This window comes from Aphelocoma coerulescens, chromosome 9, assembly GCF_041296385.1.
Source record: "Aphelocoma coerulescens isolate FSJ_1873_10779 chromosome 9, UR_Acoe_1.0, whole genome shotgun sequence".
NCBI lineage: Eukaryota > Metazoa > Chordata > Aves > Passeriformes > Corvidae > Aphelocoma > Aphelocoma coerulescens.
In genome coordinates this window covers 3,598,044-3,622,032 of record NC_091023.1, presented here as the reverse complement: position 1 = coordinate 3,622,032, position 23,989 = coordinate 3,598,044, and the positions used below count along the sequence as shown (strand labels likewise).

General features: G+C 43.4%; 1 protein-coding gene across 6 annotated transcripts in view; it reads left to right on the top strand.

Moving 5' to 3' along the window:
• FARP2 (FERM, ARH/RhoGEF and pleckstrin domain protein 2) overlaps window positions 1–23,989 on the top strand; it is a 75,050-nt gene that overhangs the window by 39,452 nt on the left and 11,609 nt on the right. For all 6 annotated transcript variants that reach the window (XM_069024653.1, XM_069024654.1, XM_069024652.1 and 3 more), the window contains 7 exons: window positions 1,145–1,202; window positions 1,881–2,121; window positions 13,876–14,054; window positions 19,119–19,208; window positions 20,410–20,543; window positions 21,393–21,474; window positions 23,295–23,532. In XM_069024653.1, coding sequence (XP_068880754.1) covers window positions 1,145–1,202; window positions 1,881–2,121; window positions 13,876–14,054; window positions 19,119–19,208; window positions 20,410–20,543; window positions 21,393–21,474; window positions 23,295–23,532 — 1,022 coding nt within the window. The remainder of the gene's footprint in view (window positions 1–1,144; window positions 1,203–1,880; window positions 2,122–13,875; window positions 14,055–19,118; window positions 19,209–20,409; window positions 20,544–21,392; window positions 21,475–23,294; window positions 23,533–23,989) is intronic.

Below are 23,989 nucleotides of genomic sequence, written 5' to 3'. Positions count from 1 at the left end.
ACTGTGGCTGTGCAATCAGCCAGTGGCAGAGCACATAATGGAACTTGAGATCTGCAAGTTTGAAACGGTGACCTTAAAGACTCAGTTGTTTCTAAACATAAAAATATATAAATTAAGAATATGCTTTTTCATTATAAAATTGTTTTTTACTTACTTGACTCTAAAGCTGTCCAGTCTACATGTGGGAAACTCCTCCTCCTCCAAATCCTAATCCAAACTATGTGTGGGAAACTCCTACTCCTAATCCAAAAGATTATAAGGATTTAATAGGAATTTTTAAAAGTTTGCATCAATCTACTATTAATAAATATTTTTAGTGTCTCAGACTCCAGTTGAGTTCCTTTTCTATACAAAAATTTGATTTTCTGTTTCATTATTGACATAGAATGGACCTAACTACGAGAGTTAGGTAGGATGCCACTTTTTGGAGTCTAACATACAGACTTCTATATGGTAGACTGAATTTGTAAAAATTTGAACAATTGTTGCAGATTAGCTCATTCTGGTTCTGAAGCCATTCCTCTCTAGATGTTTATAATAATGAGAGAGGATAGAGTTAAACCAAAATGTGCTGGTTAGTATCCAGTTAGTATTCAGCCCCAAGTTGTTCTTGAGTTCCCCATGAGCCAGGTGGGGGTCAGGCTCTTTTCCCAGATAGTGGGTGACAGGACAAGAGGAAACAGCTTCAAGTTGTGCCATGAGAAGTTTAGGTTGGATACTGGGAGAAATTTCTTCACTGAAAGGGTGGTCAGGCAGTGGCACAGGCTGCCTAGGGAAGTGTTGTGGAGTCACTGTCCCTGGAGGTGTTCAAAAAACGTGGAGATAAAGTGCTTGGGGACATGGGGTAGTGTTGGGGCAACAGTTGGTCTTGATGATCTTAGAGGTCTTTTCCAACCTTAATGATTCTCTAGTTCCATGAATGATCTGGATCTTGCTTTACTCCATTTTTGTACGTTTCTTACTCTTGCATCATTTAATTTACAACTCTTTTGACCTTTTAAAACTTGAACTAGTTACTAACAACACATGATAAAGTAGAGCTTGAGATGTTTCTGTTGGCTACTGGAATGATCACAATAAGTGATGGGGGAAAGAAAGAGGCTGATGCATGTCTTGGATGCTGACAGGCTGGTCTGTTCCACAGGAGGCACAGCAAGGTCAGAGCATCCACTCGCACCTCGAACACAGATGTGCCAAAGCAGGTCAGTTCTGCAGCGCTCTCGGTGGTGTGGTCAGGGGCATTGACAAACAACTTTCTGAGGTGATTAGTGAAGGAGTCAACTCACCAGGATTGCTTCCACTGTTTGCTCTTTGTCTGGCTGCACGGTTCTTTTTGTTGGTGTTACTGATCTGATAGTTGTAGCCAGTGGAGTGTAAATTGAATAATATTTTACTCAAAGTTCCACTGAACCGAAAAGGAAATGTTGGACTTTTCTAGGGTGTTGTTATTTCAGAGGATTAGTTTATCTCCAGGTACTCTCTGACTACTCTCTGGCAGTCTCAAGGCAGACTCAAGATGCCTTCTGCAGGACACAGCAAGAAACAATCATTTCACTGAATGCACTTGTGTTACATGGGAGAAGTTAAGGAAGGATCACAGAATTTCACTGTCATTTTGTTATTTTTCCCTGTGGATGCTTGTTCACCTATAAAATACATGCATTTAATTTTCCATCCAGTTATCAGAATTAAGGAAAAAAACCTTGCCTTTTACATGGGCAGCTGGATCAGGTTCTGTGCAGTGTTTGCTGTAAAGTGAGCTCCTGTGAAGCATATATTCCTTCTGCATCTGGATGTAACTGGATGTTACATTTGGTTTTAATGTATGACAAAAACCTTTTTAACTGTTGTATTTCTGCTTTTTTTTTTTTTCCTTTTAGAGTGTCCCATTCAGTGAGGGCTTGAGAACTCCAGGGTCTCCAGCCTCAACAGCTGCCCCCTTCCACTCGGTTCACTCCTTGGCCAGTCCTGCTTCTATCCTGCCCATGTTTGCTGAACCCAGCCCTTCCTCCTTGGACCCCCGAGCACCGTACCCAAGGATTCCAGACAAAACCACTGCAGCACCAGTGGAAGAAGCGGGGAGGAAGCTGATGCAGCAGCCTGGATCTCCCGTGCTCCAAGGTGTTGGGTTTGGTAGTGTTGCAGGAAACTGTAACCCGTCTTGTCCTGTTGTTGAGAGTGGTTGTGATGTAGATGTAGAGAGGAGTAGTAAGGAGAGCAGGGTTGCTGGTTGTAAAAATGACAATGATGAGGATGACTTTACCACAGGTGTATTCATTGCTGAAAAAGAGCAGCAGCATGGCAGCCGAGGTGCCCCTCTTTTCACACTGACAAGTTCCCAGTTACAGGTGTCAGAGGAGTTTATTGATGACGACCCAGCAGAAATGTCCTTTTTTGCTGGGGGCTCTGAGGCATTTTCCTATGTGTACAGTGGGTTAGAATTAAAGGGTTCTGAGTTTTCTAAGTGTCTGTCAGAGTCGGCTGGTTTAACTGCAGATGCCCTCCAGCAAAACACAGTCTCTGCTCAGTCGAGCCCCGACAGGTACTCAACCGAGGCCGTGGATATGAATATGGAAGAGGAGTTTGAATTTGAAGAAGGGAGCGATTTCAACGGCAATGAGAGGCCATCAGACACCTCGGAGCTGTTTGAGGTGAAGGCCCAAGCAAGCAGAATGCAAAGCCTCCTGAGCCCCTCAGAAACAAGCTCCCTCATCAACAACCGCTCCGAGAGCAGCTCCCTCAACAACCTGCCGCTGAATGGGACCTCCTCCCTGCACACCTACGGCTCTGCCAACCATTCCGAGGCCAGCTCCATGCTGAACTTCCCTGCCTACTCCGTGCGCTCCGAGTCCAGCTCAGCCTTCCAGTTCACGGACATTATTGACCAGCTGGAGCAGCTGAGCTACCCACCCACCACCACAGAAGACTCCAGCAGCACGGACACCGACTCCTGGGACTCGGAAACAGCTGCACCTCTGGATGTAAACCTTTTCTTTAGTAACCCCTTTGCTCCAACCGCCGGGGACAGCTGTGCCTTTGACTTTCAGAATAATTTAAAAAATCTCACTCAAGAAGACTGGACAGAGAAGTCACAAATCAATTGATTGTCTTGATTTCTCTGGTGGATTCCTCTATGCTGTTCAGGCTTGGAAGTCAGTAGGGTGTGATATCAGTCAATCCAGTGGCTGGATATTAAATCACATAACATAGTTGATTTTTTAAATTTTTTTTTAAATTCGTGTGCCTCTTCAGTGTCCCTCCAAGAATGCAAGTTTTGGTGCTCTGTTTCTGTGCATCACACTACATCAAGAATGGGTTATAATAGGCTACAATGTTGGAAAATACTGCATTTAGGAAAAAACACTGGTTTCAGAGAATTTTAAGTATCAACTGGCTCATGCAGACATCACAACTTACTGAAGGATTTCTTCAGCTGTAAACATATCTGTAAAAGTCTCATATAATATGCTGTTCCTCCAAAATCCAAATAAAACAGTCACTTTTGCACATGCTTGTTAACCAGCAGCTGCATCCACTAAATTGCCTGTTTTCCTGTGCTGTAGCAAGATCCTCATTTTGGGTTTGTTTTTGTTCCCATAATCAAAAAACCAAACAATCTTCAAATCATCTCTGAAGGACAGTTTTAAAATACCAACCTGTGCTCCACATCTGTGGTAGGCTTTGAAGAATAAATAGCCTATACCTACCTTTGGAAGGTAGTTTGGAAGAGGGAATGCATATACAACCAAATGGAAATAGCAGTTTCAAAACTTCTTGTGAAGACAAGCTTATTTGCTGACTTCCAGATGTCTTCAGCAGTCCAGCAGCAAACATTTTGCAGCAGTTTGGAGATACACAGAGGCTATAAAAGCACTTAATCCCCATCACATTTCCCTTCTTTCTTGTTATTAATCACTCTGCATAAAAATACTTACAGATTAATTCAGAAAAGTGTCCTGTATCTGTGGAGGACAGCTGGTGGTCAACCTGGTGATGGCTTTAACTTTTTCTTTAAAATATGGGCTGCATGCAGAAAAATAGTGTAATTTTTCTGAGAAATGGAGTTGTTAGGAGAGGTAAATACTGGAGACAACAGGGTTTCAGGGCTTTTGTAAATTCTTTTAGACAGGTGGCTTTGATGTGAGGCTTGAGCTGTAAGTTTGGAAGTGTAATCGAAAAGACAATTGAATTGTTGCTTAACTGATTACATTTAATTTAACAACATTTATTGAGGCAAAACAACAAAAGTTGTGAAATGTCCTTCCCAAATGCCATGGATTGTGGAGGTGGAATTCTGAGCTTCAGCTTGTAAGAGCATTTTTTAGACTACATCTGAGCAAGAATGGGAAATCCGTTAACACCTGACCCAAATCTGGTGATGGAAAGCATCATCTTCTTCAGCCATTTGGTTTTGGGTTCCTTTCTGCCCAGTTTTCAGTCCTTTGTAGAGTGAGTGCAGTACTAATACAGTTAATGCCTCCAAAATAAGCAGCTTAGTTACAAACATAACTTTATGGTCAATGTTATTGGTAGCAGTTTAAATATGGTCTTGAGATATTGTTAAAGACCTTCATTGTTTACTCAGACATTTAAAAAATACTATTATTTCTCAACTGAAACTTTGATGGAATACTTTTCAACAGGAGGCAGAACACGAGGAGGTAAAACCTCCTTTAGTCACCCATTTCTTCCAGTTTAGTTTTACCAAGGTATAACTATTCTGCACAGTGCTTGCTTTTATCTTGTGTTTGAGTGCAATGTGTGCTGTCCCATGAGAAACCTGTCCCCTTTGCTAGCAGCACAGAAAGACAAAGCACATTCAGAGCAAAGTATTAGCCCAGACATCCAGTAATGTACAACAAGGTGCTCTTTTTCTTTTTTTGCTATATGTTACTTCTATTTTATTTCTTTCCTGTAAGAATGTGTGTTCTGGCTCTTTGTGGGACTTTATTCTGGCCTGTGGAGATGATGTCGTGGGTGTGTGGTGTGACATTTTGAAATAGGACTTGGAGGAGGTCTGCAGTGGTGTAGAGAGCTGGTGCCTTTAAGTATGTTTTTAGGTGGTTTGTCTGACTTCTTCCCAAGATGAACTACATTGTGTAACCTAAGGAAGGAAAAGAAAATCAGCATAAAGACAGAATTCTGTCTGCAGACTCTGTAACAGGTGGTAGCTTCAGGGACAAGTATATAGATAAAGATGTAGAGAAAGGCTGTTGATGCCTTTGATCTTTTAAAAAAAGAATCAGGATTCAGCTATTACATATAACTGTGTTTCATGTCATGTGCCTCAATCACAAGCATTCCTTTAAATGTGTTAGAATAGCTTAAGATGGAAATAAATCCAATGAAATTCTAGTTTTGTACTAGTTTGAAAACAAACCAGTGGGAGGCACCAAGTCAGAATAACAATTTAATGGGGAAATCAAAGAAAAGGAAAAAAAAACAACAAACAAACAAAAAAACCCCCACTGGTTCAAACTGGCAGAGTCAAGATACAACCTGACACCCTGTTAGTCAGGGTGGTGGTAGCAGTCTGGTAGAATGGTGGCTGCAGTCCTCTGTAGCAGTGATCCTGTAGAAGAAGGGTCTGCCCTTCCTCAGGTCCAGTGGTGGCTGTGTAGCTCCTGTCCTCTGGAAATCCAGTGGAAAGGGTTGTCTCTGGTGTTCAGAATCTCAGATTATATCCAGGATGGGATGCTTGGTTCCTCCCTCTGGGTGGAGCATCTCACAATGGGGTAATGAGTCATGAGGCCAAGTGTTGATTAGGCTCATTAACAGAAGATAGTCCTGAGGAAGTTATCTCTGAGTCATGGGCAGGACAATGATGGGCCATTAACAGCAAGAGAGTCTGGGGGGAGGAGGCAAGGGAACACTGCCCCACCTGATTTCAACAGCTCATGAGGATGGGAATAGAATACACTGCAACCCAGGACAAGTTTTCAAAAGATCTTGGTAAAAAGCTGCCTATATTTTCAATGTTCAGGCTTGCCAGTTTGCTTTCTTGCACCACAGTTAGTTTGAAAAGGCATCTTCAATATTTTTCTTCTTATTTTATTTTCTTCTTTTCTTATTTTGCAACTGTGCAGATCTTTTATTGGCAGTTTTAACTCTCAGGGATTTTCTTTTTTTTTTTTTTTTTTTGAAAAGGAAGCAATAAGATTCTCAGTGTAGTGCCCTTTTTATTTTCCAGAGGAATGGTAGTGACTAGGATTTCAGCCTTCTATCTTAGGGCAGGTTGTGCGGATCCACAGGTGAGGAAGGGGTGAGGGGAGCTTTGACCCTGGTACAGATCTGTTCAGATGAAGGTTTTAGGTACAGAATGAGAGTTCAGAGCTGCTGCTGTGCCCCTGTTAGTTCTGTCTGTGCTCTGGCTGACTGAGAGCATAGAGCTGTCATGGTTTTCTTCTGTGCTTCACTTGATTTCCAAAGTCATATGGCTTCTGAGGATATCTTTGCATGCTGAGCTGTGTTGTTTTGTTCAAGGTTTCCCAGACAGACACAAAAGAGCAGAAAATTTGGTTCATAAGTAGAGTTTTTATTATAGCAAGAAAGCTGTGAGCAAAGGTTCTTCATCATTTCCTTCAGAGGCATAAGTTCAGATTCACTTTCCAGTAGAGATGGAGAGAAAACCAGCTGCCCTCAAGGGAAGGTGGCAGCTCAGACCTTCTCAGGGAGCTCAAGCACCGTGTATGGGTTATTTCAGTGCAGTGGAGCTGTCCTCTTCCCCCCTGGCTGTCTCCTGAGGTGGCAGGAGAAGGTGAGACAAGGAATGTCTTTCCCTACTCTGTCCCCTTCATTTACTTTTGGGGGTGAGGGGAGTGGTGAACTGGAGAAGTGTGGTGTGTCCTGAGTCCTGGCGATGCTGCTTAACTTCCAGCACTATTCCCTGTGGTTTGTTTTATTTTCTTGTTACAGTGTTGATATTAAAACTTAGTTCCTGTTTATTTCCTGAGAACACAAGTTTTCCTTTCATGAAGGTGAGTGGTGAGCTAGCAGTGTGAGAGCCAGGAGCCTCGCAGACCCTAGGCAGTGACCTCTGCTGCAGGAACCACATGGCATGGAAAACAGGGGAAATGACTTAGGAAAAAGGACAAGATCGAGAAGATCTTTGTTGAGTATCCCATGCAAGAAAGCAGCATTGGAGGAGCTGTGGTAGAGCAGATAGAACCTAGGTGTAAACTCTGTGAGTCTGTGGCCAGTGAGCAGTCGTCCCCCTGCTCCTCCTAGCAAACACCTCTGTAGGTGATGCCTTTTTCTCTGGTCCTAAAAATACGAGTCAGACACAGTTAGGGTGGTAAAAAGGGTACCTTTATATGAGGATCCTCAGGTGCATAAATTCATCAGGTAGAAAAGGCCAAAGATGCACGCCCCACGTAACCCGTGTACAATTGTTATAGATTCTGCAAATTAGCATATCTGACAAGAACCCCCCAAATAGGAACCTGCCTGGTGAAGTAATTGCCCCAGTTCTAGTACCTTCTAGATTCTGCCCCCTTAGGATGAGATCCAGGCCCTGCTTACAAAAGTATGTCTCGGCAAGCTGGTTTCAGCCTTGGTTTCTAAGGAGAGCCAAGACAGCATTGGGGTCCTGGAATTTGTTTTGTCTTTCTGCCTAGGAAAATGTTGAAGCTAAGCTGCAATATGAAGCTACAAAGCTACAAGTATATGTGTAAAGAATACAGAGAATATATAAAAGAAAAAAAGGGTGAAACCCACAATGGCATCACAGGTACATCCTTGCACATTGGCTTTGTGCCTCCCACCCCGTGGGGGAGCTGGGGACGCACACAGGTACGAACATTTCTGGCCAGTGCACAGGTTTTAGTGCTGTGCTTTTCCAGTAGGAGAACCACAGGACTTTCCAGGTGTGTTCTGCTCACAGTGCACCCAGCAGCTGTTGCAGCACTGGCTTGGCAAAGGGAGGGTGCCAGGGCTCCACAGTGAAGCAGGGCTGTTTCCCATCCTTCCACATCTCTCTGTTCTGTTTTAGCAAACACATGCAGCTGTAGGATGCATGCCAGTATTAGTGGCTTTTCAGTGAGTCAGGCTGCTGGGCTTAGCTCTCTGCAGTGCTCAACTGAAGGTTGCAGTGTGACTGAAAGAAAGCAAAATGGGTGTTTCGAGTGAGCAATTTAATCCCCACCTGCACTTCTCTATGTGTGTACTTACAACCCTTCTGAAGCTTAAACACATTTATTAAATGTAAAGCACTACAGCAGAGCATTTTTGATCATCATCTGTGCAGTTAATGAAACTTAATTTGCACAAAACATGGGTCATGGAATATTCTCTGACCTATCCACCACCTGGTTAAGCTTTGTTAAATTCACTAACCTGTGTTATCTATTGTGCATAGACTTTGTAATTTTAAAGTATTCATTAGGAAAGTAATACATGCTGTGTATTCCCAGGACTTGCCATATTTTATCTTAGGGTGGAATAGGGCAATATATCAATCTACTCTCAACTTTCACTTTAATTTCCAGTAAATTTCAGAGTTGCTGAATAATCTGGATAATACCAAGTATTGATCTCTTCTTTTCCTGTGCTTATTTGTATTGTGGTCATAGGTGATCTTGTTTAAGGGATTTTTATTTTGGTTTTTTTTGGTGGCTTGGTTATGGTTTGCTGTTGGGCATTTTTATTTGGGTTTTTCTTTTTTTTTTTGGTGGTGGTAGGTTTTGTCTAGTTGCAAGTCTTGGTAGGGGTAAGATTTTGTGAAGACACTAATAAAAGTTGTTGTAATTTTATGCTTTTTTGGTGCAAACCTGTCGGTAAGTCATTCCCATTATTGTCATTTTGCAAACTGTTCTAAGCCATAATTACTCAGTACTGAATGAGTGTAATCACAGGTCTCAATACAGTCCTTTAGCTGTCATTGCCTGCCATTTTTAGGGGCTCTTACACCTCACTTGTCACAAGGGCTGTGTGTATATGTATGGCTGTACATATACATTCTCTGTCTGAAGATGGGGAGACTTCACAGTTCCAAATGCATCATAAAATCTAATTAATTACCTGCCCATGGGCTCCCATAGAATTACTCCAGTGGGTGAGCTGGAGATTTGGAAGTTCATATTTGGAAGTGATTCACTGAGCCTGCTCTGTGGGAAGGTGTTCCTGTGCCTTTTCCAAAGTCATGACATTCCGCAGTCGCTCGAAGCACGAAATTCCCATTTCTCGGTACATACAGGGGTACGTGTGCCTTGGTTAGAGGGACTCCCCAGTTCCATAGGTGCTACTCCACTCTTGCCAGGGAAAGATTACCTTCGAACAAAGAGAGCTGGAATTTTTTAATTGATCTCTTGAACTTTATCTTTTATATGGTAAATGTTGATTGAATTATATGTTGGGGTTTTGAGTATCTTTGTGTCTGTTCAGATTGCCAATTATGAACCTACAGATTTGTACTAATTCGTAATTTTAATTGTTTATGCAATAAAACAAGGAAAACTTTGATATAAATGACAACATGGGCTTTTTAGCTTTATTTTCATTACCCTTATCTTTGAAATAGAATAAATATTTGCTCTCCTAGCCAAGGCATCTTATAGTTTTATTCCCAGCTTTCTCCACATGGTTTTCCACCTGTACCACTTTGTTGAAAATAGAGCACAGTAGGCAAACACTGGTGTGTGGGTTTCAAATTCCTGGTTTGTGCAGTTCTTTTGCTTGGGATACAAATGGGACTAGAAGCTCAGCTTTCTTTGTAGGAATTATATTTATTGTGGAGACCTTTTCTTTTAAGCTTGGTATGTCCCTTGAACTCTCTCTCCTGCCTATCTGTTTTTATTGGAAGATTGTCCTTTTTTGCAAACGTAGCATGTGAAGGCACTTGCATGTTTTCTAGTTGGCAGGTTCTCCTTCAGGTGACCAGTGTTTAGGTAAATCCTGTGCCCTGCAAACAGGGCTTTAACAAGTTGGACAGGTGGCAAAAGAAGGGTGGTTGTTTGGGATTGTTCCAGCTGTTTTATGGGCATAACTATAAAACCAGGGCCAACCTTAGGATCCTGCTAGTACCACATGTAGGTGTGACTTCACAGGTACACAGCACTGGGACACGTGCCAAGTGCTGTAAATGTGCTTTAATGTTTCACATGACCTGTACCTGTTTGAGATCTTTGAATTTAAAGTCGCTTGCGTAGGTTTTGTAGGCTCTTAGATAATTTTCAAGGTTCTCTTATCTCCCAGCTATTTCTCATCTTTTTAAAGGGAAGATTTGCAGAGGGAAAATTTGCTAGTAGCGATGTTTTGAAATAAGGAAGATAGGGAAGGTATCCAGGATTTTACTTGTAGTACATCAGCTTGCTAATGACCTCACTCTAGAAGTAACTCTCTGTACTTTCACTCTAGAAATAATCATTTGATCTGTGCATGTGATGGGTTCAGCAGGGCATTGGGTGGAAGGGAGGCTTTGAGCAGGCTCCCGTTGTCCTCTGGTCAGCCCCTGCAGGGTTTTAAGCCTGAAAATAATCTTGCCTTTTGAAGTAGTGGTAATAGCAATGATGTAATAATAAAGTTGTATCTTTAAATGTTTTCTGGGAAATGCAAGAGATGCTCCATTTGATAAAAAGCCGTTACTGACAGTTGACCCTCACATGGCTTTTGTCCATCCCATAATGCTCAGTATTATTGGGGTACTATTTTAGTTGTCTGTCTTCGAATTATTTTAAGCATCCAGGCATAAAGCTTATAGAACCTGTACTTTTTGTTTTGGCCAGCCTGTACACTCAAGTCTGGCTTTCTGTGTCAGAATTGAATTTAGATTGAAGAATGGAAATACCTGCTGGAAAAATAACTGGGAAATGATGCCAAAAGCTTGTTATCTTATTATTCTTGTTATCTCAGTGAAAATCAAACAGAACCTGCTTCTACATGACCAATATTACACAGTAGCTGTGGAGGATATTCTCAGCATTCTCACCAGATTCTGTAGCTGTGCTTTTGCATACTACAGTGCTTTTGCAATGTTTTATTGATTAGTTTTTATTTTTTATTTCTATTACGTGTATTCTGGTCTTTATGAAACTGTGGGTTTGTTTGCGTAAGGATACGTGTTTCTCACTACGTAATGTAACTAAGAAGTATTAGTATACTTAAAGGTCTTTGAGTATGTGGAGTATTACACCGAGCTGATGCATTTTTGGATGTTGCCTTAAGTGCATTTGTGTGTGATGTGGAGGCAGAAATTTGCTGTATACAGAATGCAGCCATGTCTGACAGTCTCGGCTACAGCGTTGAATTCATTCATGTCATTGCTTGGAGGCCTGGCTTGTGCTCACAGCATTTACAGACACCAGTTGGGGATGTTTGTGTGACTTGTAGAGAACAAATTTCCACTTCATGCAGAACGTTGAAACACAGAAACATCCCTCTGAAAGAATAATCCCTTTAAATATAACTGGAGGATGCTGCCTGTGGGGAAGGGAAGACCTCGGAGCACCAGGGTTTGATGTCAAAGGGAATTGTTCGCGTGTTTTGACCTTCACATCAATATTTCTACCTAATCATGAGTTTTCTACACTGAACAGCAGTTGAAATGGCTTCTCCCTTTACCATCCTTCTCCATGAGAATGAGGAATTGCTGTACATTCTGTCTGCTTGCCTGGAGTTCTCCTGTGCTGCTCTGGTGGAGAAGACTTGGGTTATGAGAATGAAAATTTCAGTCCTCACTTGTAATATCATCTGCCAAGACACACCATCACACTGAGCTTAGATCAAACATTTAATTAAACAAATGTTTGCCAAAAAGCTAACCTGAGCTGCTCTGTGACTTCTTATAGCCTCTTCTAGGAAAAAAAAAAAAAAATTGGGAAGTGACAGGACAAGAGGGAACGGCCTTAAGCTGAAGGAGGGTATTTTTAAATGGAGTAAATTCTTCCTTGTGAGGGTGCTGAAGCCCTGGCACAGGGTGCCCAGAGAAGCTGTGGCTGCCCCTGGATCCCTGGAAGTGTCCAAGGCCAGGTTGGACAGGGCTTGGAGCAACCTGGAACAGTGGAAGGTGTCCCTGCCCATGGCAGGGGGGTGGGACTGGGTGGGCTTGAAGGTCCCTTCCCAGACAAACCCTTCAGTGATTCTGTGAATGTGCTTCTCATTTCCATCAGTCCCTCTGGCTTTGGGGAGGGGTTCTTGCTTTCGGATTCAATGTTTGAAATTAATTTACTGGCTGTCTTCTGTTGGAGGAGATAAAAGGTAGAACAACCTGACTAAAAAAGCAGGGTGATTTATAGCAACTTATATCCCATTTGTTCCCACTGTATCTGAGCTTTCAGGCTGTCTGGAAGCAATTCAAGTTACAGATTCTGGAATTTGTCGCTATTTTGTGTTAAATTCCAAGAACTTAAAGAAGCTCCTCACCCCTGCAAGCTCATTTGTTTGGAAGCTATTTTTTCAGCATTCCTGGCATGTAAAAGCAAACTTGAATCTGGTGCCTGGATAGGTGAAACAAACACTTTTTTCAGTGTTGCTTTTATTAAAAGCAATGTGAATGGACCAAATGCTCAGGGAGAAGCCAAAATCTGCTCCAACGTTGGTGCTGGACTAGTGTACAAATAGTTAACTCTGCAGCCTGGATGATCTGAATCTCTTCCAGGTGACCGAGTGCAGCACTGTTTAGCTTCCTGCGTTTGTCCATGTGGAATTACAGGCTGGGGCTGCCTCGCCCTGGGTGTGCTTTCCAAGCCGGAGCAGCTGGGAATCGAAAGCTCCCAACTCCTCCTGCAGCACCCATGACAGTGTGAGGAGTTACTGTATATCTGTGAGGACTGGTTTTTTTAAAGCCTTTTGTGATGATTTTCAGTCTGGGAAATGATGATTTGGCAGTTTGGGGTTGGATGTTGATTTCCCCGTTTGTCTGGTGGGTGGTTTAGCACTTGCGGCACAACAAATCCTGCTGGGGAGGCTTGGGAGGGTGTTAGAGCTGTAGATGTTTAAGTGCTGGTACCTATTTCATTGCCTGATCTGAGAAAACTCATTTGTTTATCACAGGGAAGATCAGAAAAATAGTATGTGAGGTTAGGAGGAATTCTGTGGGCGTAATGTGTCTGTTGCCTTCCTTTGGCCCAAAAAAGTTGATCTTGAATGGTCATTTTCACCCCTGAGGGGGGTCTACATGCTGAAAAGAGGAGGCTTGAATTCACTGTGATGGGTCAGAAATCTCTAAAGGGTCCACAAAATAATAGTAATAATAAAGACATTTAATAATCTAAAGCAAAGTGGTGCCTGTTGCTTCTAACAGGTTTAGCTGTGGCTTGTGTCCATCCAGTTAATGCTCAGTGCTGCAAAATGGTTTTCCTTGAGATTATTCTGCTCGCATGTTTAGAAAAGTCAGGAATGAAATTTTTTCCATGCTCCCTCTTTATATGGCAATAGGCTTTCCTTTCCCTTTGGACCAGTTTTGGAGATACATTCAGAAACCAGGGTATTTCTAACATACTTTGTCTCCTGGAGTGGCAAGTCATGGAATAATGTGTCCTAGCTTTTCCCTGTGTTGAAAAGTAACTCTTACATTGAAAAGCAGAAATTAAAAGCTGTATTCTTGTCCCTGCAGTATAACCCTGTGTTGTGAACTGTGCTGCTACTTAGCAGCAATTTTTCCTTGACAACAAGCAGTTTATCCTTCCCTCAGCTGTGGTTGTGGCAGTGTCTGTCCTTACTGCACTGCCATCCAACCTGATGCAGGGAACACTCCCTTTACTTTGAGATACACGCTGAAGTCTTTGGATTTGTATGCCTTTTTGCTCTTTTACCTTTTTAAAAATAATATGAGATTGCAATTCTGGTTTGCTGTACAGTGGATAATCACCTTATTTGCACTATCTTTGAAATAATTTTCTCTCCTTTTCCACTCCATTTCCTTGTTGTCTTCCCATCCAGGCCTCCCCGTGGACCATCCCCAGCTCTCCTCCCTTGTGCTGAAGAGCCCCCTAGGCTTGACCCCAGCGTTTCAGGTGAACTTGAATGCAGTCACTCAGGGCTCATCCCCTCTGCTGAGCCCTGTCCTCAGCGATGCTGGCGGGGCCAGGATAGAAGAGGATGACGAAATGAAAAGGAAGGTAAGATCATGATGTAGCTGGGGAATGAAGGTGCCATGTGGGAGCTGTGCTGGGCACTGAAGGTGCCAGGTGAGGAGCTGTGCTTGCTGGGTGCTGAATACTGATTGTTTTATTCTGTGGTGGCTGTGGTAAAACTGCAGTGCTGAAGGCTGGTGGGATGTGTTGCACTGTTGTGGCAGGAGTTCCCGGTGCCCTCCTGGCATTTCTTGTGTCTTCTTGGCATGGCAACTGGGACCACCTACCCCTGTTTTAGCAGGAGCAGTGTGTCAGGGAACTGTGTTCAAAATCCACTTTTTGTACCCCAGAATGGAAACGAGTTCAGGTTGAACATCAGGGAAAGGTTCTTCACCCCGAGGCTGATCCCTGGAACAGGTTCCCTAGGGAAGTGATCACGACACCAAGCCTAACAAAGATCAAGGAACATCTGGATGATGCCCCTGGTCATATGGTTTATTTTCAGGTGGATCTGCAAGGAATGAGGGGCTGGGCACAATGATCCTCAGAGATCCTTATTTGTTAATGTATAAGCTGTGTGTTTCCTGTGTTCCTTCCTTCCTGTGCAGTCTCGTGACGGTCTCATTGGTCCATCTCACCATGCATTGTTCCTCCAGGTCATGCTTTCTGACCATAACAGGACCTTTGGAGGGGTTCTGAGGTGTTCCTCTTGAACTGTGGAGGACCTGAGCTCAGTGTGAATTCTCTCACACCCATTTCATCACGGGCTTGGTCAGCAGAGCTGGCTGTGTTGTTGAAGTTGTTCTTTCCGTGGCTGACCCTTCTGTTCAGAGAGAGGTGCACAGTGCTCTGGCCTTGCAGAAGCTTGAGTCTCACTTTCTGGAAAGAGGGGCACAAAAATGCCCTTGACTTCTGCAGGTGCAGTGAGTCTCAAACCAGGAACAGCTTTGGGTCTTCAAGATGTGCTTATGTCTAGGTATTGCTCTGTGCCTGGAATGCTTTCTTCCTGCCTACCAGTGAGCACTGGTTGCTTTAACCAGGTCCTCCACATGATGTGGGGTTTTCCTCACCCCCATGTAGACCTCAGGATTTGCTGCATTTCTTCCAGTAGGATAGAGAAGTCCACTTAACAGTAGTGTTTTTCTGGAAGACTCTCTGCTCTCCTTGCCTTGCTTGCAGAGAGGTTTGTTGACTCTTTGGTGCTTGAGAAGGATCCAGGACCTTCCATTACAGTGCAAGGAAGGCTCCACTGTCCAAACTCAGTTCCATATGGAGTCAGTGGCCACACTGGGATCTACAGTTTTCCATACATCCACACAGAGGAAGAAACCACTTTCTGTGGTCTTTGCTTCTGCTCTTCTGCTTACCCCATCCAGTGTTCTGGTTGTCTTACCTCTGTCAGGGTCAGGATCCTCAGGCAAGAAAGGCCCCTGCTCTTTGGTGTCTTTACCACGTTCTTGGGCACCTCCAGGCACTTCTGTGATGCTGTTGAGAAACACCCATGGTGTGGACATGGTGTGAGTAAGTGCCTGCCAGAGAGAGGAAGGTCTAACCAGTAACTGGGAGCTGAGCTGCAGACAACCCGCCCAGCTGGCAGCTTCCCTGTCTCATTTAGATTTTTTGAGGTGGAGTTTATAGCTTTGGCTGATCTATTAGTTTCCATAGTTATTTTAAAAATAACTCCTCTCATTTATCCTTATGGCTTGGAAATAATGAGCAGAGTCTGTGTTAGCTGACTTAAACATGAAGCCCAACCCTTTCTGCTGCATTCTGCAAGGTCTGGTGTTTTGGCAGCTTGTGTTCTCCTTCAGGCTGAAACTAATTTATAAAAGTGGCACTCCTTAGAAAGGAACTTCTTTTTATTGTATTGATCTTAAGCTTGATCAGCTCCTGAGCATTCCAAGGCTTAGATGTCTATTCAGAGACATTGTTTTAAGTGAAACAGACCCAGGAGGAAACCAGTGTTAAATTGGTTCAATTTCACAGGAGCTTTACAGCTTTATTGTACAAGAAAAATGTAATCTTGCAATATTTCTCTGACTAGAGGTCTGATTTGAAGGTGATACTGCTGTAGTTCCACCTGGTTAATCAGGGCATGTTCTGCACACTCTCCAGCCCTCACAATGTGTGCTGTCTGCTCTGTGCTGCCATGGTGCTGCTGGTCCTGTACTGAAACCTTGAGAAAGATGAGGATTTTTCTTTCTTTTTAAATCACTGTGCTTTTCTTTCATCTTACTGGTAGATTTCTCCCTGTTCCTTTTCTAATGGAGGTTGGTTGTGGCAACCCACTTAAGAAAGGGCATCGAAGCTAGGCTTTTTGGGGGAGGTCCCCCATTCAGAGTTATTTTTAACACTTCTGAAGCCTGGTGTTTGAAGTGAAAAGTTAAACATTTTGGCCATTACAAAAATAATGTAGAGTGGAGCTCTTCACTCCCCACAACCTGGGGGTTGCTGCATCTGGTGAGTGTTGGAGGTTTCCAGGTGGGATTGTGTGTACATGATATGGTGAAACACCAGTTTTTCCAAGTGGGAATATTTGCCTTGATGCCTGCGGTGGTTGTAGAAACATTTTATTTGAACTCTAGAAGGAGACGGCCACCTCAGAGAGTTCTTGTGTTTGGTTTTTTGAGGCATGAGCTGATTTTCTTTCCCCTTGCAGAGCCTGAGCAGTAAAGAAGGTTTTTGGCAGGGCCTCTGCCAAAAAAAAAATAAAAACCTTCCACTCCTCTGGTGCAGGGTCTGCCCAGCAGCTGCTGCCAGCACTCAGCACAAGGGATGCACTTAGGACTGGTGCAAGGCTGGAAAAAAGCAAGTTAAAGGCACTAAATTCCACCAGGGAGCAATTTGGAAAGAGCAGGAACTTCTGAGAATAAACAGAAAGGGCTGATGTGTTGGGGAGGAAGAAAGGAAGAGAAGATGCCTGGGAAAAGAAAAGCATCTCTTGTGCCCTGGGTTAGCACACAGTCAGCTGGAGAATGAAGCAAAAACCTGCAGAAATGCTCAGAGGTGGTGAAAAACGTGATCCATGCAGGCTATGAGAAGTGACAAGTTATGACCATGGTGTGGTTTTAGTTTTTAAGAAGTTCCCCCTATCACCTGCCCGTGTAAAAGTCATGCTCCCACATTTTCATGCACCTTCATGCTCTGTAAGATTTCAAAGAAGTGCAGTAGGATCCTGTACATAGTCCAGGAGGGGATGTACCCAGAGCTGTGTAAAAACATCCCTGATAGCAGAAATTCTCCTGTCATGTAAGGAACTGCTGAGGCTGGTAAGTGAGATGGTGAACCTGTGTCACCTCAGGCTCCAGGGAGGACAGAAAAAGGATGGCTGTTTCCTTTGGGAAGAGGCTGTTTGAGAAGGGTGCCCACTGAGGTTCAACAGCATATGAGACTGCAGTCAGGTAAATAGCCCAAGGGAAAAAGCCAAGATTAGGTAGGACTTTGCCTGACACTGTGTACCTGAGACAGGTACGCTGAAGTTAATAGAATTATGTCCTCTGGTCCCTCCAGGGAGGGGGCTGATGTGTGGAACTACAATAACTAGCATAAAATAACCTGAGAAGAGACTAAACAGTGTTTCAGAATTAATTGTTTGAGGATACACACCTCCAGGGATTCTCTGTGGGCTCAATAGAGAGGTTACTGAGCAACCAGGAGAATGTCTCCTCTGTGGGCAACATTGAGCTGGAGGATTAGGAAACACTCAGTAGCTGTGCTGACAGCACTGGAGGCATCTCAAAGTGACTCTATAAAGAGAATTTTTAATTAACTCAGAACATACAAGGAAACAGAAGAAAGAATTTTCAAAGCAGTGTTTCCCTCAGGAGGGGCAGAAATGGAGGAGACCAAATTTTGACGTAACTCAGTGGCATTTGGCAGGGAACTACAGCACAACATAGTGAGCTAAGGAGACAGAGCAGTCCCTTACCTTGAAGAGTGACTAGTTCCTTAATATTACATTATTTTTAGTAATCTATGTTTTCAGGCTGATTTTGTGTTGTTGCAGCTGCAGAACATCTCTTACCACCATTTCATTCCTTTGTTCTTCCATATCCATTCTGTCTTCTCTTCAAATAGCAGCCCAGAGCAATCATGCAGCCACCAACTGCTGCAGTTTAGTTTTCTGTTTTTCTTAGCTCATTAATATGGTCTTCAAAGGAGTAAAAGCTTGAGTAAAAGCTGTAAGTGGAAATAAATCGTTTTGGAAAAGGACTGTTTGCAAATCTTTTGTGCTGTGTTTGGTTGGAGAAGTGTTTAAAATCTAGGCATCTTGGAATATGTGTTTCCATATTTTTGATTTGAGATGGAAGTTCATGTAATGGAAGTGTCCAAGGCCAGGTGGGACAGGTCTTGGAGCACCCTGGGCTACAGTGGAAGGTGTCCCTGCCCTTAGTGGGAAGGGAGTTGGAATGAGATAAGCTTTAAGATCCCTTCTAACCTAAACCATCTGTGATTCTATGATAATTGACATTATTTTTTAATACTCTTGCAATACAAAGAGTATTTTGTAGTAATGTCAGTATTTGGGAATGTGATACTTGTTGGAACCCTGGGTTTAGAGAATTTAGGTTTCTGGGATAAAATAATATATATGTGTAACAATATGGAGGATTTTGGATGTGGGTTTGTTCTTCATCTTTTCTCCTTCTTCACAAATACGGCTGTTCTGGTATTGGGTCGCACTGTGGGTCATGAATAGATAGTTACTGGGTTATAAATAAAAACACATTACTTAGCATTGCATTAATTGGTTGATTTGGACCTTTAAGTGGCCTTGGAAGGTAGAACTCAGAGCCATTTTCCACCTTGTTAACTTGGAGGCACGCTCTGTGCAGCTGTGCCATAGATAAGGAAATAACAAACATCAATTAGAAGGAAAGCCTAGCGCCTGCTGCGTTTCAATCCGAGCTCTGAGGAAAGGAACGCGCGATTCAGAGACCAAACGACAGCAGAGAAAATCACCAGTACTGAACAGAGAGATGTCCTGTTAGTAATGATCTGCTCCATTTGCACACAGCAAGGGCAAGTGGATGTAAGGTTTGAGCTGATGGCCAGTAGTAAACAGAGGTTTGTATTTCAGTACTGACTGGTGGCTCTGTGTCCTTTCAGCGCTACCCCACCGACAAGGCGTACTTCATAGCCAAGGAGATCCTTGCCACAGAACGCACCTATTTAAAGGACCTGGAGGTTATTACAGTGGTAAGTGGGCTTGATTTTATTTGTTCTCCCTTTTTTTAACAGATTGGTGATTGTTAGGTTGGAAAAGCTTGGAATTTCTTCCTGTGATGTGGAGTAATCCATGAGCCAAGTTGCTGTCCCCTTCCTTGTTCCATAGCTCCTTCTGTGGGAGAACAGATACCTTCTCTGGGCTTCCATCGTTTGCTCCAGCAGCTACATCCTGTGCCATCCTGATGACTTAGGCAAACTTTTGGTCTGAAAACCATGAACAGGGACAGCCTCAAAATGTTTTGAGTTCAGTTTCAGTGATAGCTGCCAGCTCTGCTTATAACCTAGCCATCTTCTCCGTGGTTTTTCTTGGGAAGCGTTTAACAGCCTTGTGCCTTTGAATCTGAGAGCAGATGACAGTTGCAAAGGGCATCAAACCCATGGGGATTTGAAGAGTATTTTCTTGTGTTGTTGCTTCTGTTTCCTCCTCCTTTCACCCAGAACAGACAAGTGAGTCCTGGTTTGGAGGGCAGCATGAACTTCCAGCTGTGTTTCTAAAAGAGCTTTTTTGCTAATGAACTCCGTGTATGAGCACTGGGACTGTTGCCTTTCTGTAAGCTGTTGTTTTAATTTCATCAAAGAAAAGCTGGAGTCCCTTAACTCTGCGTGGCCTCAGTGGAGGTGTTCTCTGCAAGCTCATTGAGCACCATCTCACTCCAATTCCTCCTACAGGCTTCCCAGCACTTCTCCTAAAAGAAGGGGGAATACCTGGTACCTCAGAGGATTTTTGTAATATCCCCGTCCCTGCCAGAAAGCGGGGAGCTGGAAGAGATAAAGTGTGGAATGTGACCTGCAACGAGATGTCTTCAGCTGAGTAACAGGGCTCCAGGTGTATGACAGCAGTTGTATCTGCGTGGAAGTGGCAGCAGCTGGGGCAGCCACTGGGTAACTGACTGTCACTCAGCTGTCCCCAACCATCCCATCATTGCATTCAGAAACAAGCTTGTGCCCAGAGCCAGCCATGTGCCTCATCTTCCTAATATTTGGCAAGGAAAAAAAAAACCCCATCTTTTCATTTTTCACAAATTACGCCTTCCCTAAATATTTCTTCTTCCTTCCTGCTGTTTCCCTGTGCATACCTTCTCCTCCCCATCACTGCAGGAGCAGGAATTTTCATCCTAACAATGAATTTCTGAAGCAGGGAGATTGATGAGAATTTCTGGTTTTCTGGCAGTGGTTCCGCAGTGCTGTGATCAAGGAGAATGCCATGCCAGAGGGCCTGATGACACTGCTCTTCTCCAACATTGACCCCATCTATGAGTTCCATCGAGGCTTTCTGAAGGAGATTGAACAAAGGCTTTCACTCTGGTAAGTGAGGGGAGGGACCTTTTTCTATATCCTCATGTCAAAACCAGACTACAACTGGTATTTCCACGTCAAGAGAAGCAAGGAGAAATCTTTTACGAAATAAAAGTTATTAAAAAAGTGCCAACTACCTTGCACAAAGCCCATTTTTCAAGTTTTGCCTTGTATATAATATCCTGTAGTTGTATGACTTGTGCACCAGACTGAGGGTTTTGTAATCACAGAATCATTTAGGTTGGAAAACATCCTTAAGATTGTCAAGTCCAATTGTTCATACAACCTGATAGTGACTCTCAAGCCTTAGAAAAAAGAAGGAACACAAGATCAAAAAGACTGTGTGTTTTTTCCACACCTTCCAGTTAATGAATCTCTAGGTGAAAATCTAGGAAACATCTTTGTGATTAAGGTGGGAGTTCGGTTCTTGCAATGCAGTTTATTTCACAGATCATGTTTTTAGTCTTTTAACCTTTGTATTATTTTCTCCTGACCTGACATGTTATATATTACAGTATAACTACCTTTCAAAAGGAGGTGGTCAATGTAAACAAAGTATCGGGTAGGGTCGTGTTATGACATTTATTTGGAGGTCTGAAACATAAAACTCTCAAATAGAATTTCACACAAATTCCTTTCTAGTCCTTTCTCAGTTTTCTAAGCATGGCTTTGTGTTTGCTGTTTTGTGCAGCATCCATATTTAATATACCAAGTTTTCAATCTGAACAGTGAAATAGGAATGTCAAATGGCTAAAGATTATGTCTTGAATTACAGGGGAAGATGGAGGGGGAAAACAGAAATGTCTTGATCCCCCATATGTATGTTGCCTTCTTCTTTCCTCCTTGTGTGTGTTCCAGGGAAGGCAGAACCAATGCTCACGTGAAAGGGGATTACCAGCGCATTGGAGATGTCATGCTCAGGAACATGCGCACTCTGAAGGTAGATACAGGATTAAAGACCTGGAATTTTGGGATTACTGAGGGTTTTTTTGTTTTGTTTTGTCAAGGATCAGAGCTCAGGGTCATTATTTCCATTAATCACAGAATCCCAGGATGGTTTGTGTGGGAAGGGACCTTAAAGCCCATCTCATCCCACCCCCTGCCATGAGCAGGGACACCTTCCACTAGCCCAGGTTGCTTCAAGCCCCATCCAACCTGGCCTTGGACACTTCCAGGGATCCAGGAGCAGCCACAGCTCCTCTGGGCAACCTGTGCCAGGGCCTCCCCACCTGTTATGGTCTGGTTCTTAAAATTATTAGAAATGCCTCTGCCTAAATTGAGGTGCAAATGAGACCATATGCCAAAGTCAGTAGTATGGGCTTTATTTAATAGTAAATATGAGAGAGAGAGAGAGAAAGAAATAGAAAAGAGATGGGGGGGGACAGAAAGAGAGTGACAGAGACAGATTAAAGAAAATATCACCACTCCATGGATCCCAGCAGCATCCTGATGATCCTCTCCAGCTGGTCTTCTTGGTGGTGGGAAAACAAAGACCCCAAAAAGCATAGAATCCAATGGATTCATATATGCTCAGGCCAGATGGGAATGCCCAGGTACCTCCCTGGGAGTGGGGGGCAGTTTGACACTGTCTCTTGCAGCAGACTGAATCGCTTTGCATCACGTGCAGTCCTGTGCTGCAAGGCCCCAGGAATAAGTTTTGGGAGCACTTTGGGGGGGTCTTTGATGGGTTATGACATTCCCTCAGCTGCCTCCCATGTGACTGTCCCATGGATGTGGCCTTTCTTGGGGGGGGAGGGGTTTAACAACTGCTCCAGTTTGTGTAAGGAAGGATGGGTGTTCACTGCCTCTGACCAGTGGGTTTGCTGTGCACCCAGAACTCTCCTCCTCTCGCCTTCATTGCGGGGGTCTGTGCAAACCTGGCCTCTTGGGCTGTGGCCTCCCCCACCCCAAACCCAGCCAGGGATGATTTTCTGCTGGGTTTGGCTCTCTTGTGGATGCATTCCTTTCCCTCAGCCTTGTTTATTTCTCCCTAGACCTGAGATGATGAACAACAGTGTTCCCTTTATCTTATCAAAGCATCTTAACTCACAGTCCAAAGTCCCAGTCAGGCGTCTTCAGGGAGGGCTGGGCTTCTGAGCTTGTAGCTGCTTTATACAGTTTTGCCATAACAGGCAGAAGCTTCATAATAATGTTTAAGCCATGCACTATAAGATTCCAGTGTCTCACACCACCCTCACAGGGAAGAATTTCTTTCCAATATCCCATCTAAACCCATTCTGTTTTAGTCAATCTTGAAGTAACTTGCAGACAATTATTGTTGAGAAACAATTTAAAAATAAAACAGAGTAAAATAATTGCAGGAAGGCTTTGAATCACTGTTGCTTATTTAGCCACCTACATTTACCTTGAGGAAAGGTGTTTGTTGATTATTCAGCAGAAAACAAAAATTATTTATTTAGCTCCCGTATTGAGACATTGATTCATAAGGTTATTTAATTTAAAAACATACATATTTTTTAAAGGCAGAATAGTTTCTTCTGAAATGAAGTCAACTTTATGTGGAGCACAGTGCCTTTTTGGGACAGTTATATTAGTGCTGTAGTAGTGGAGTAATTATTTAATTAAAACCAGTGGCTTGAATGGGAGTGCAGGAGTGTGGGACTGCCATTTCCACTACCAGCAGGCACAATGGCATACAGAGCCTGATTTTAACCTTGACTGGGAGCTGCCTGCCACCTTGCTTAGTTATGAGAGACTTGTTTTCCTTTGATCCAAGTAACTTTTTGTCCAATTCCACAGGAGTTCACCAGTTACCTGCAGAAGCATGACGAGGTCCTGACGGAACTGGAGAAAGCAACCAAACGCCTCAAGAAGCTGGAGATGGTTTATAAGGAGTTTGAGCTGCAGAAGGTTTGCTACCTGCCCCTCAACACCTTCCTGCTCAAACCCATCCAGAGACTGATGCACTACAAGCTGATCCTGGGGAGGCTGTGCAAGCACTACACAGCAGAGCACCGGGACTTCGCCGACTGCCGGAGTGAGTGAGCACCCAGCCCTGTCCTGCTGGCAACACCCCTTCCCACAGACTCCCAAAATCCTGCCTGTGCCCTGGGAAGACAAGAATTACAGACTCCTAGAATCTCAGAACGTTTGGGTTGAAAGGGGACCTTAAAACTCATCTCATTCCCCCTCTACCATGGACAGGGATACCCTTTTACTAGACTGGGGTGCTCAAAGCCCCTTCCAACCTCACCTTGGGCACTTATGTTCATTTATGTCCACAAATTTAACATAAGTGCTTCTTTTTCCTGGCATTCCAGGAATTGGTTTTCTCATGATGGATCCCAATGTTTCAACCAAAGCTGGAAAATTAGTCCTTTTCTTGTCTCCTGTTTTAGCAGGGGACAAAAATAGTGGTTTTTTAAATGAACTCGTTGTCATTTAGATGTAAAAATATGACCAAAAAGTGCTTGTTTTGTAGCATCAAAAGCATG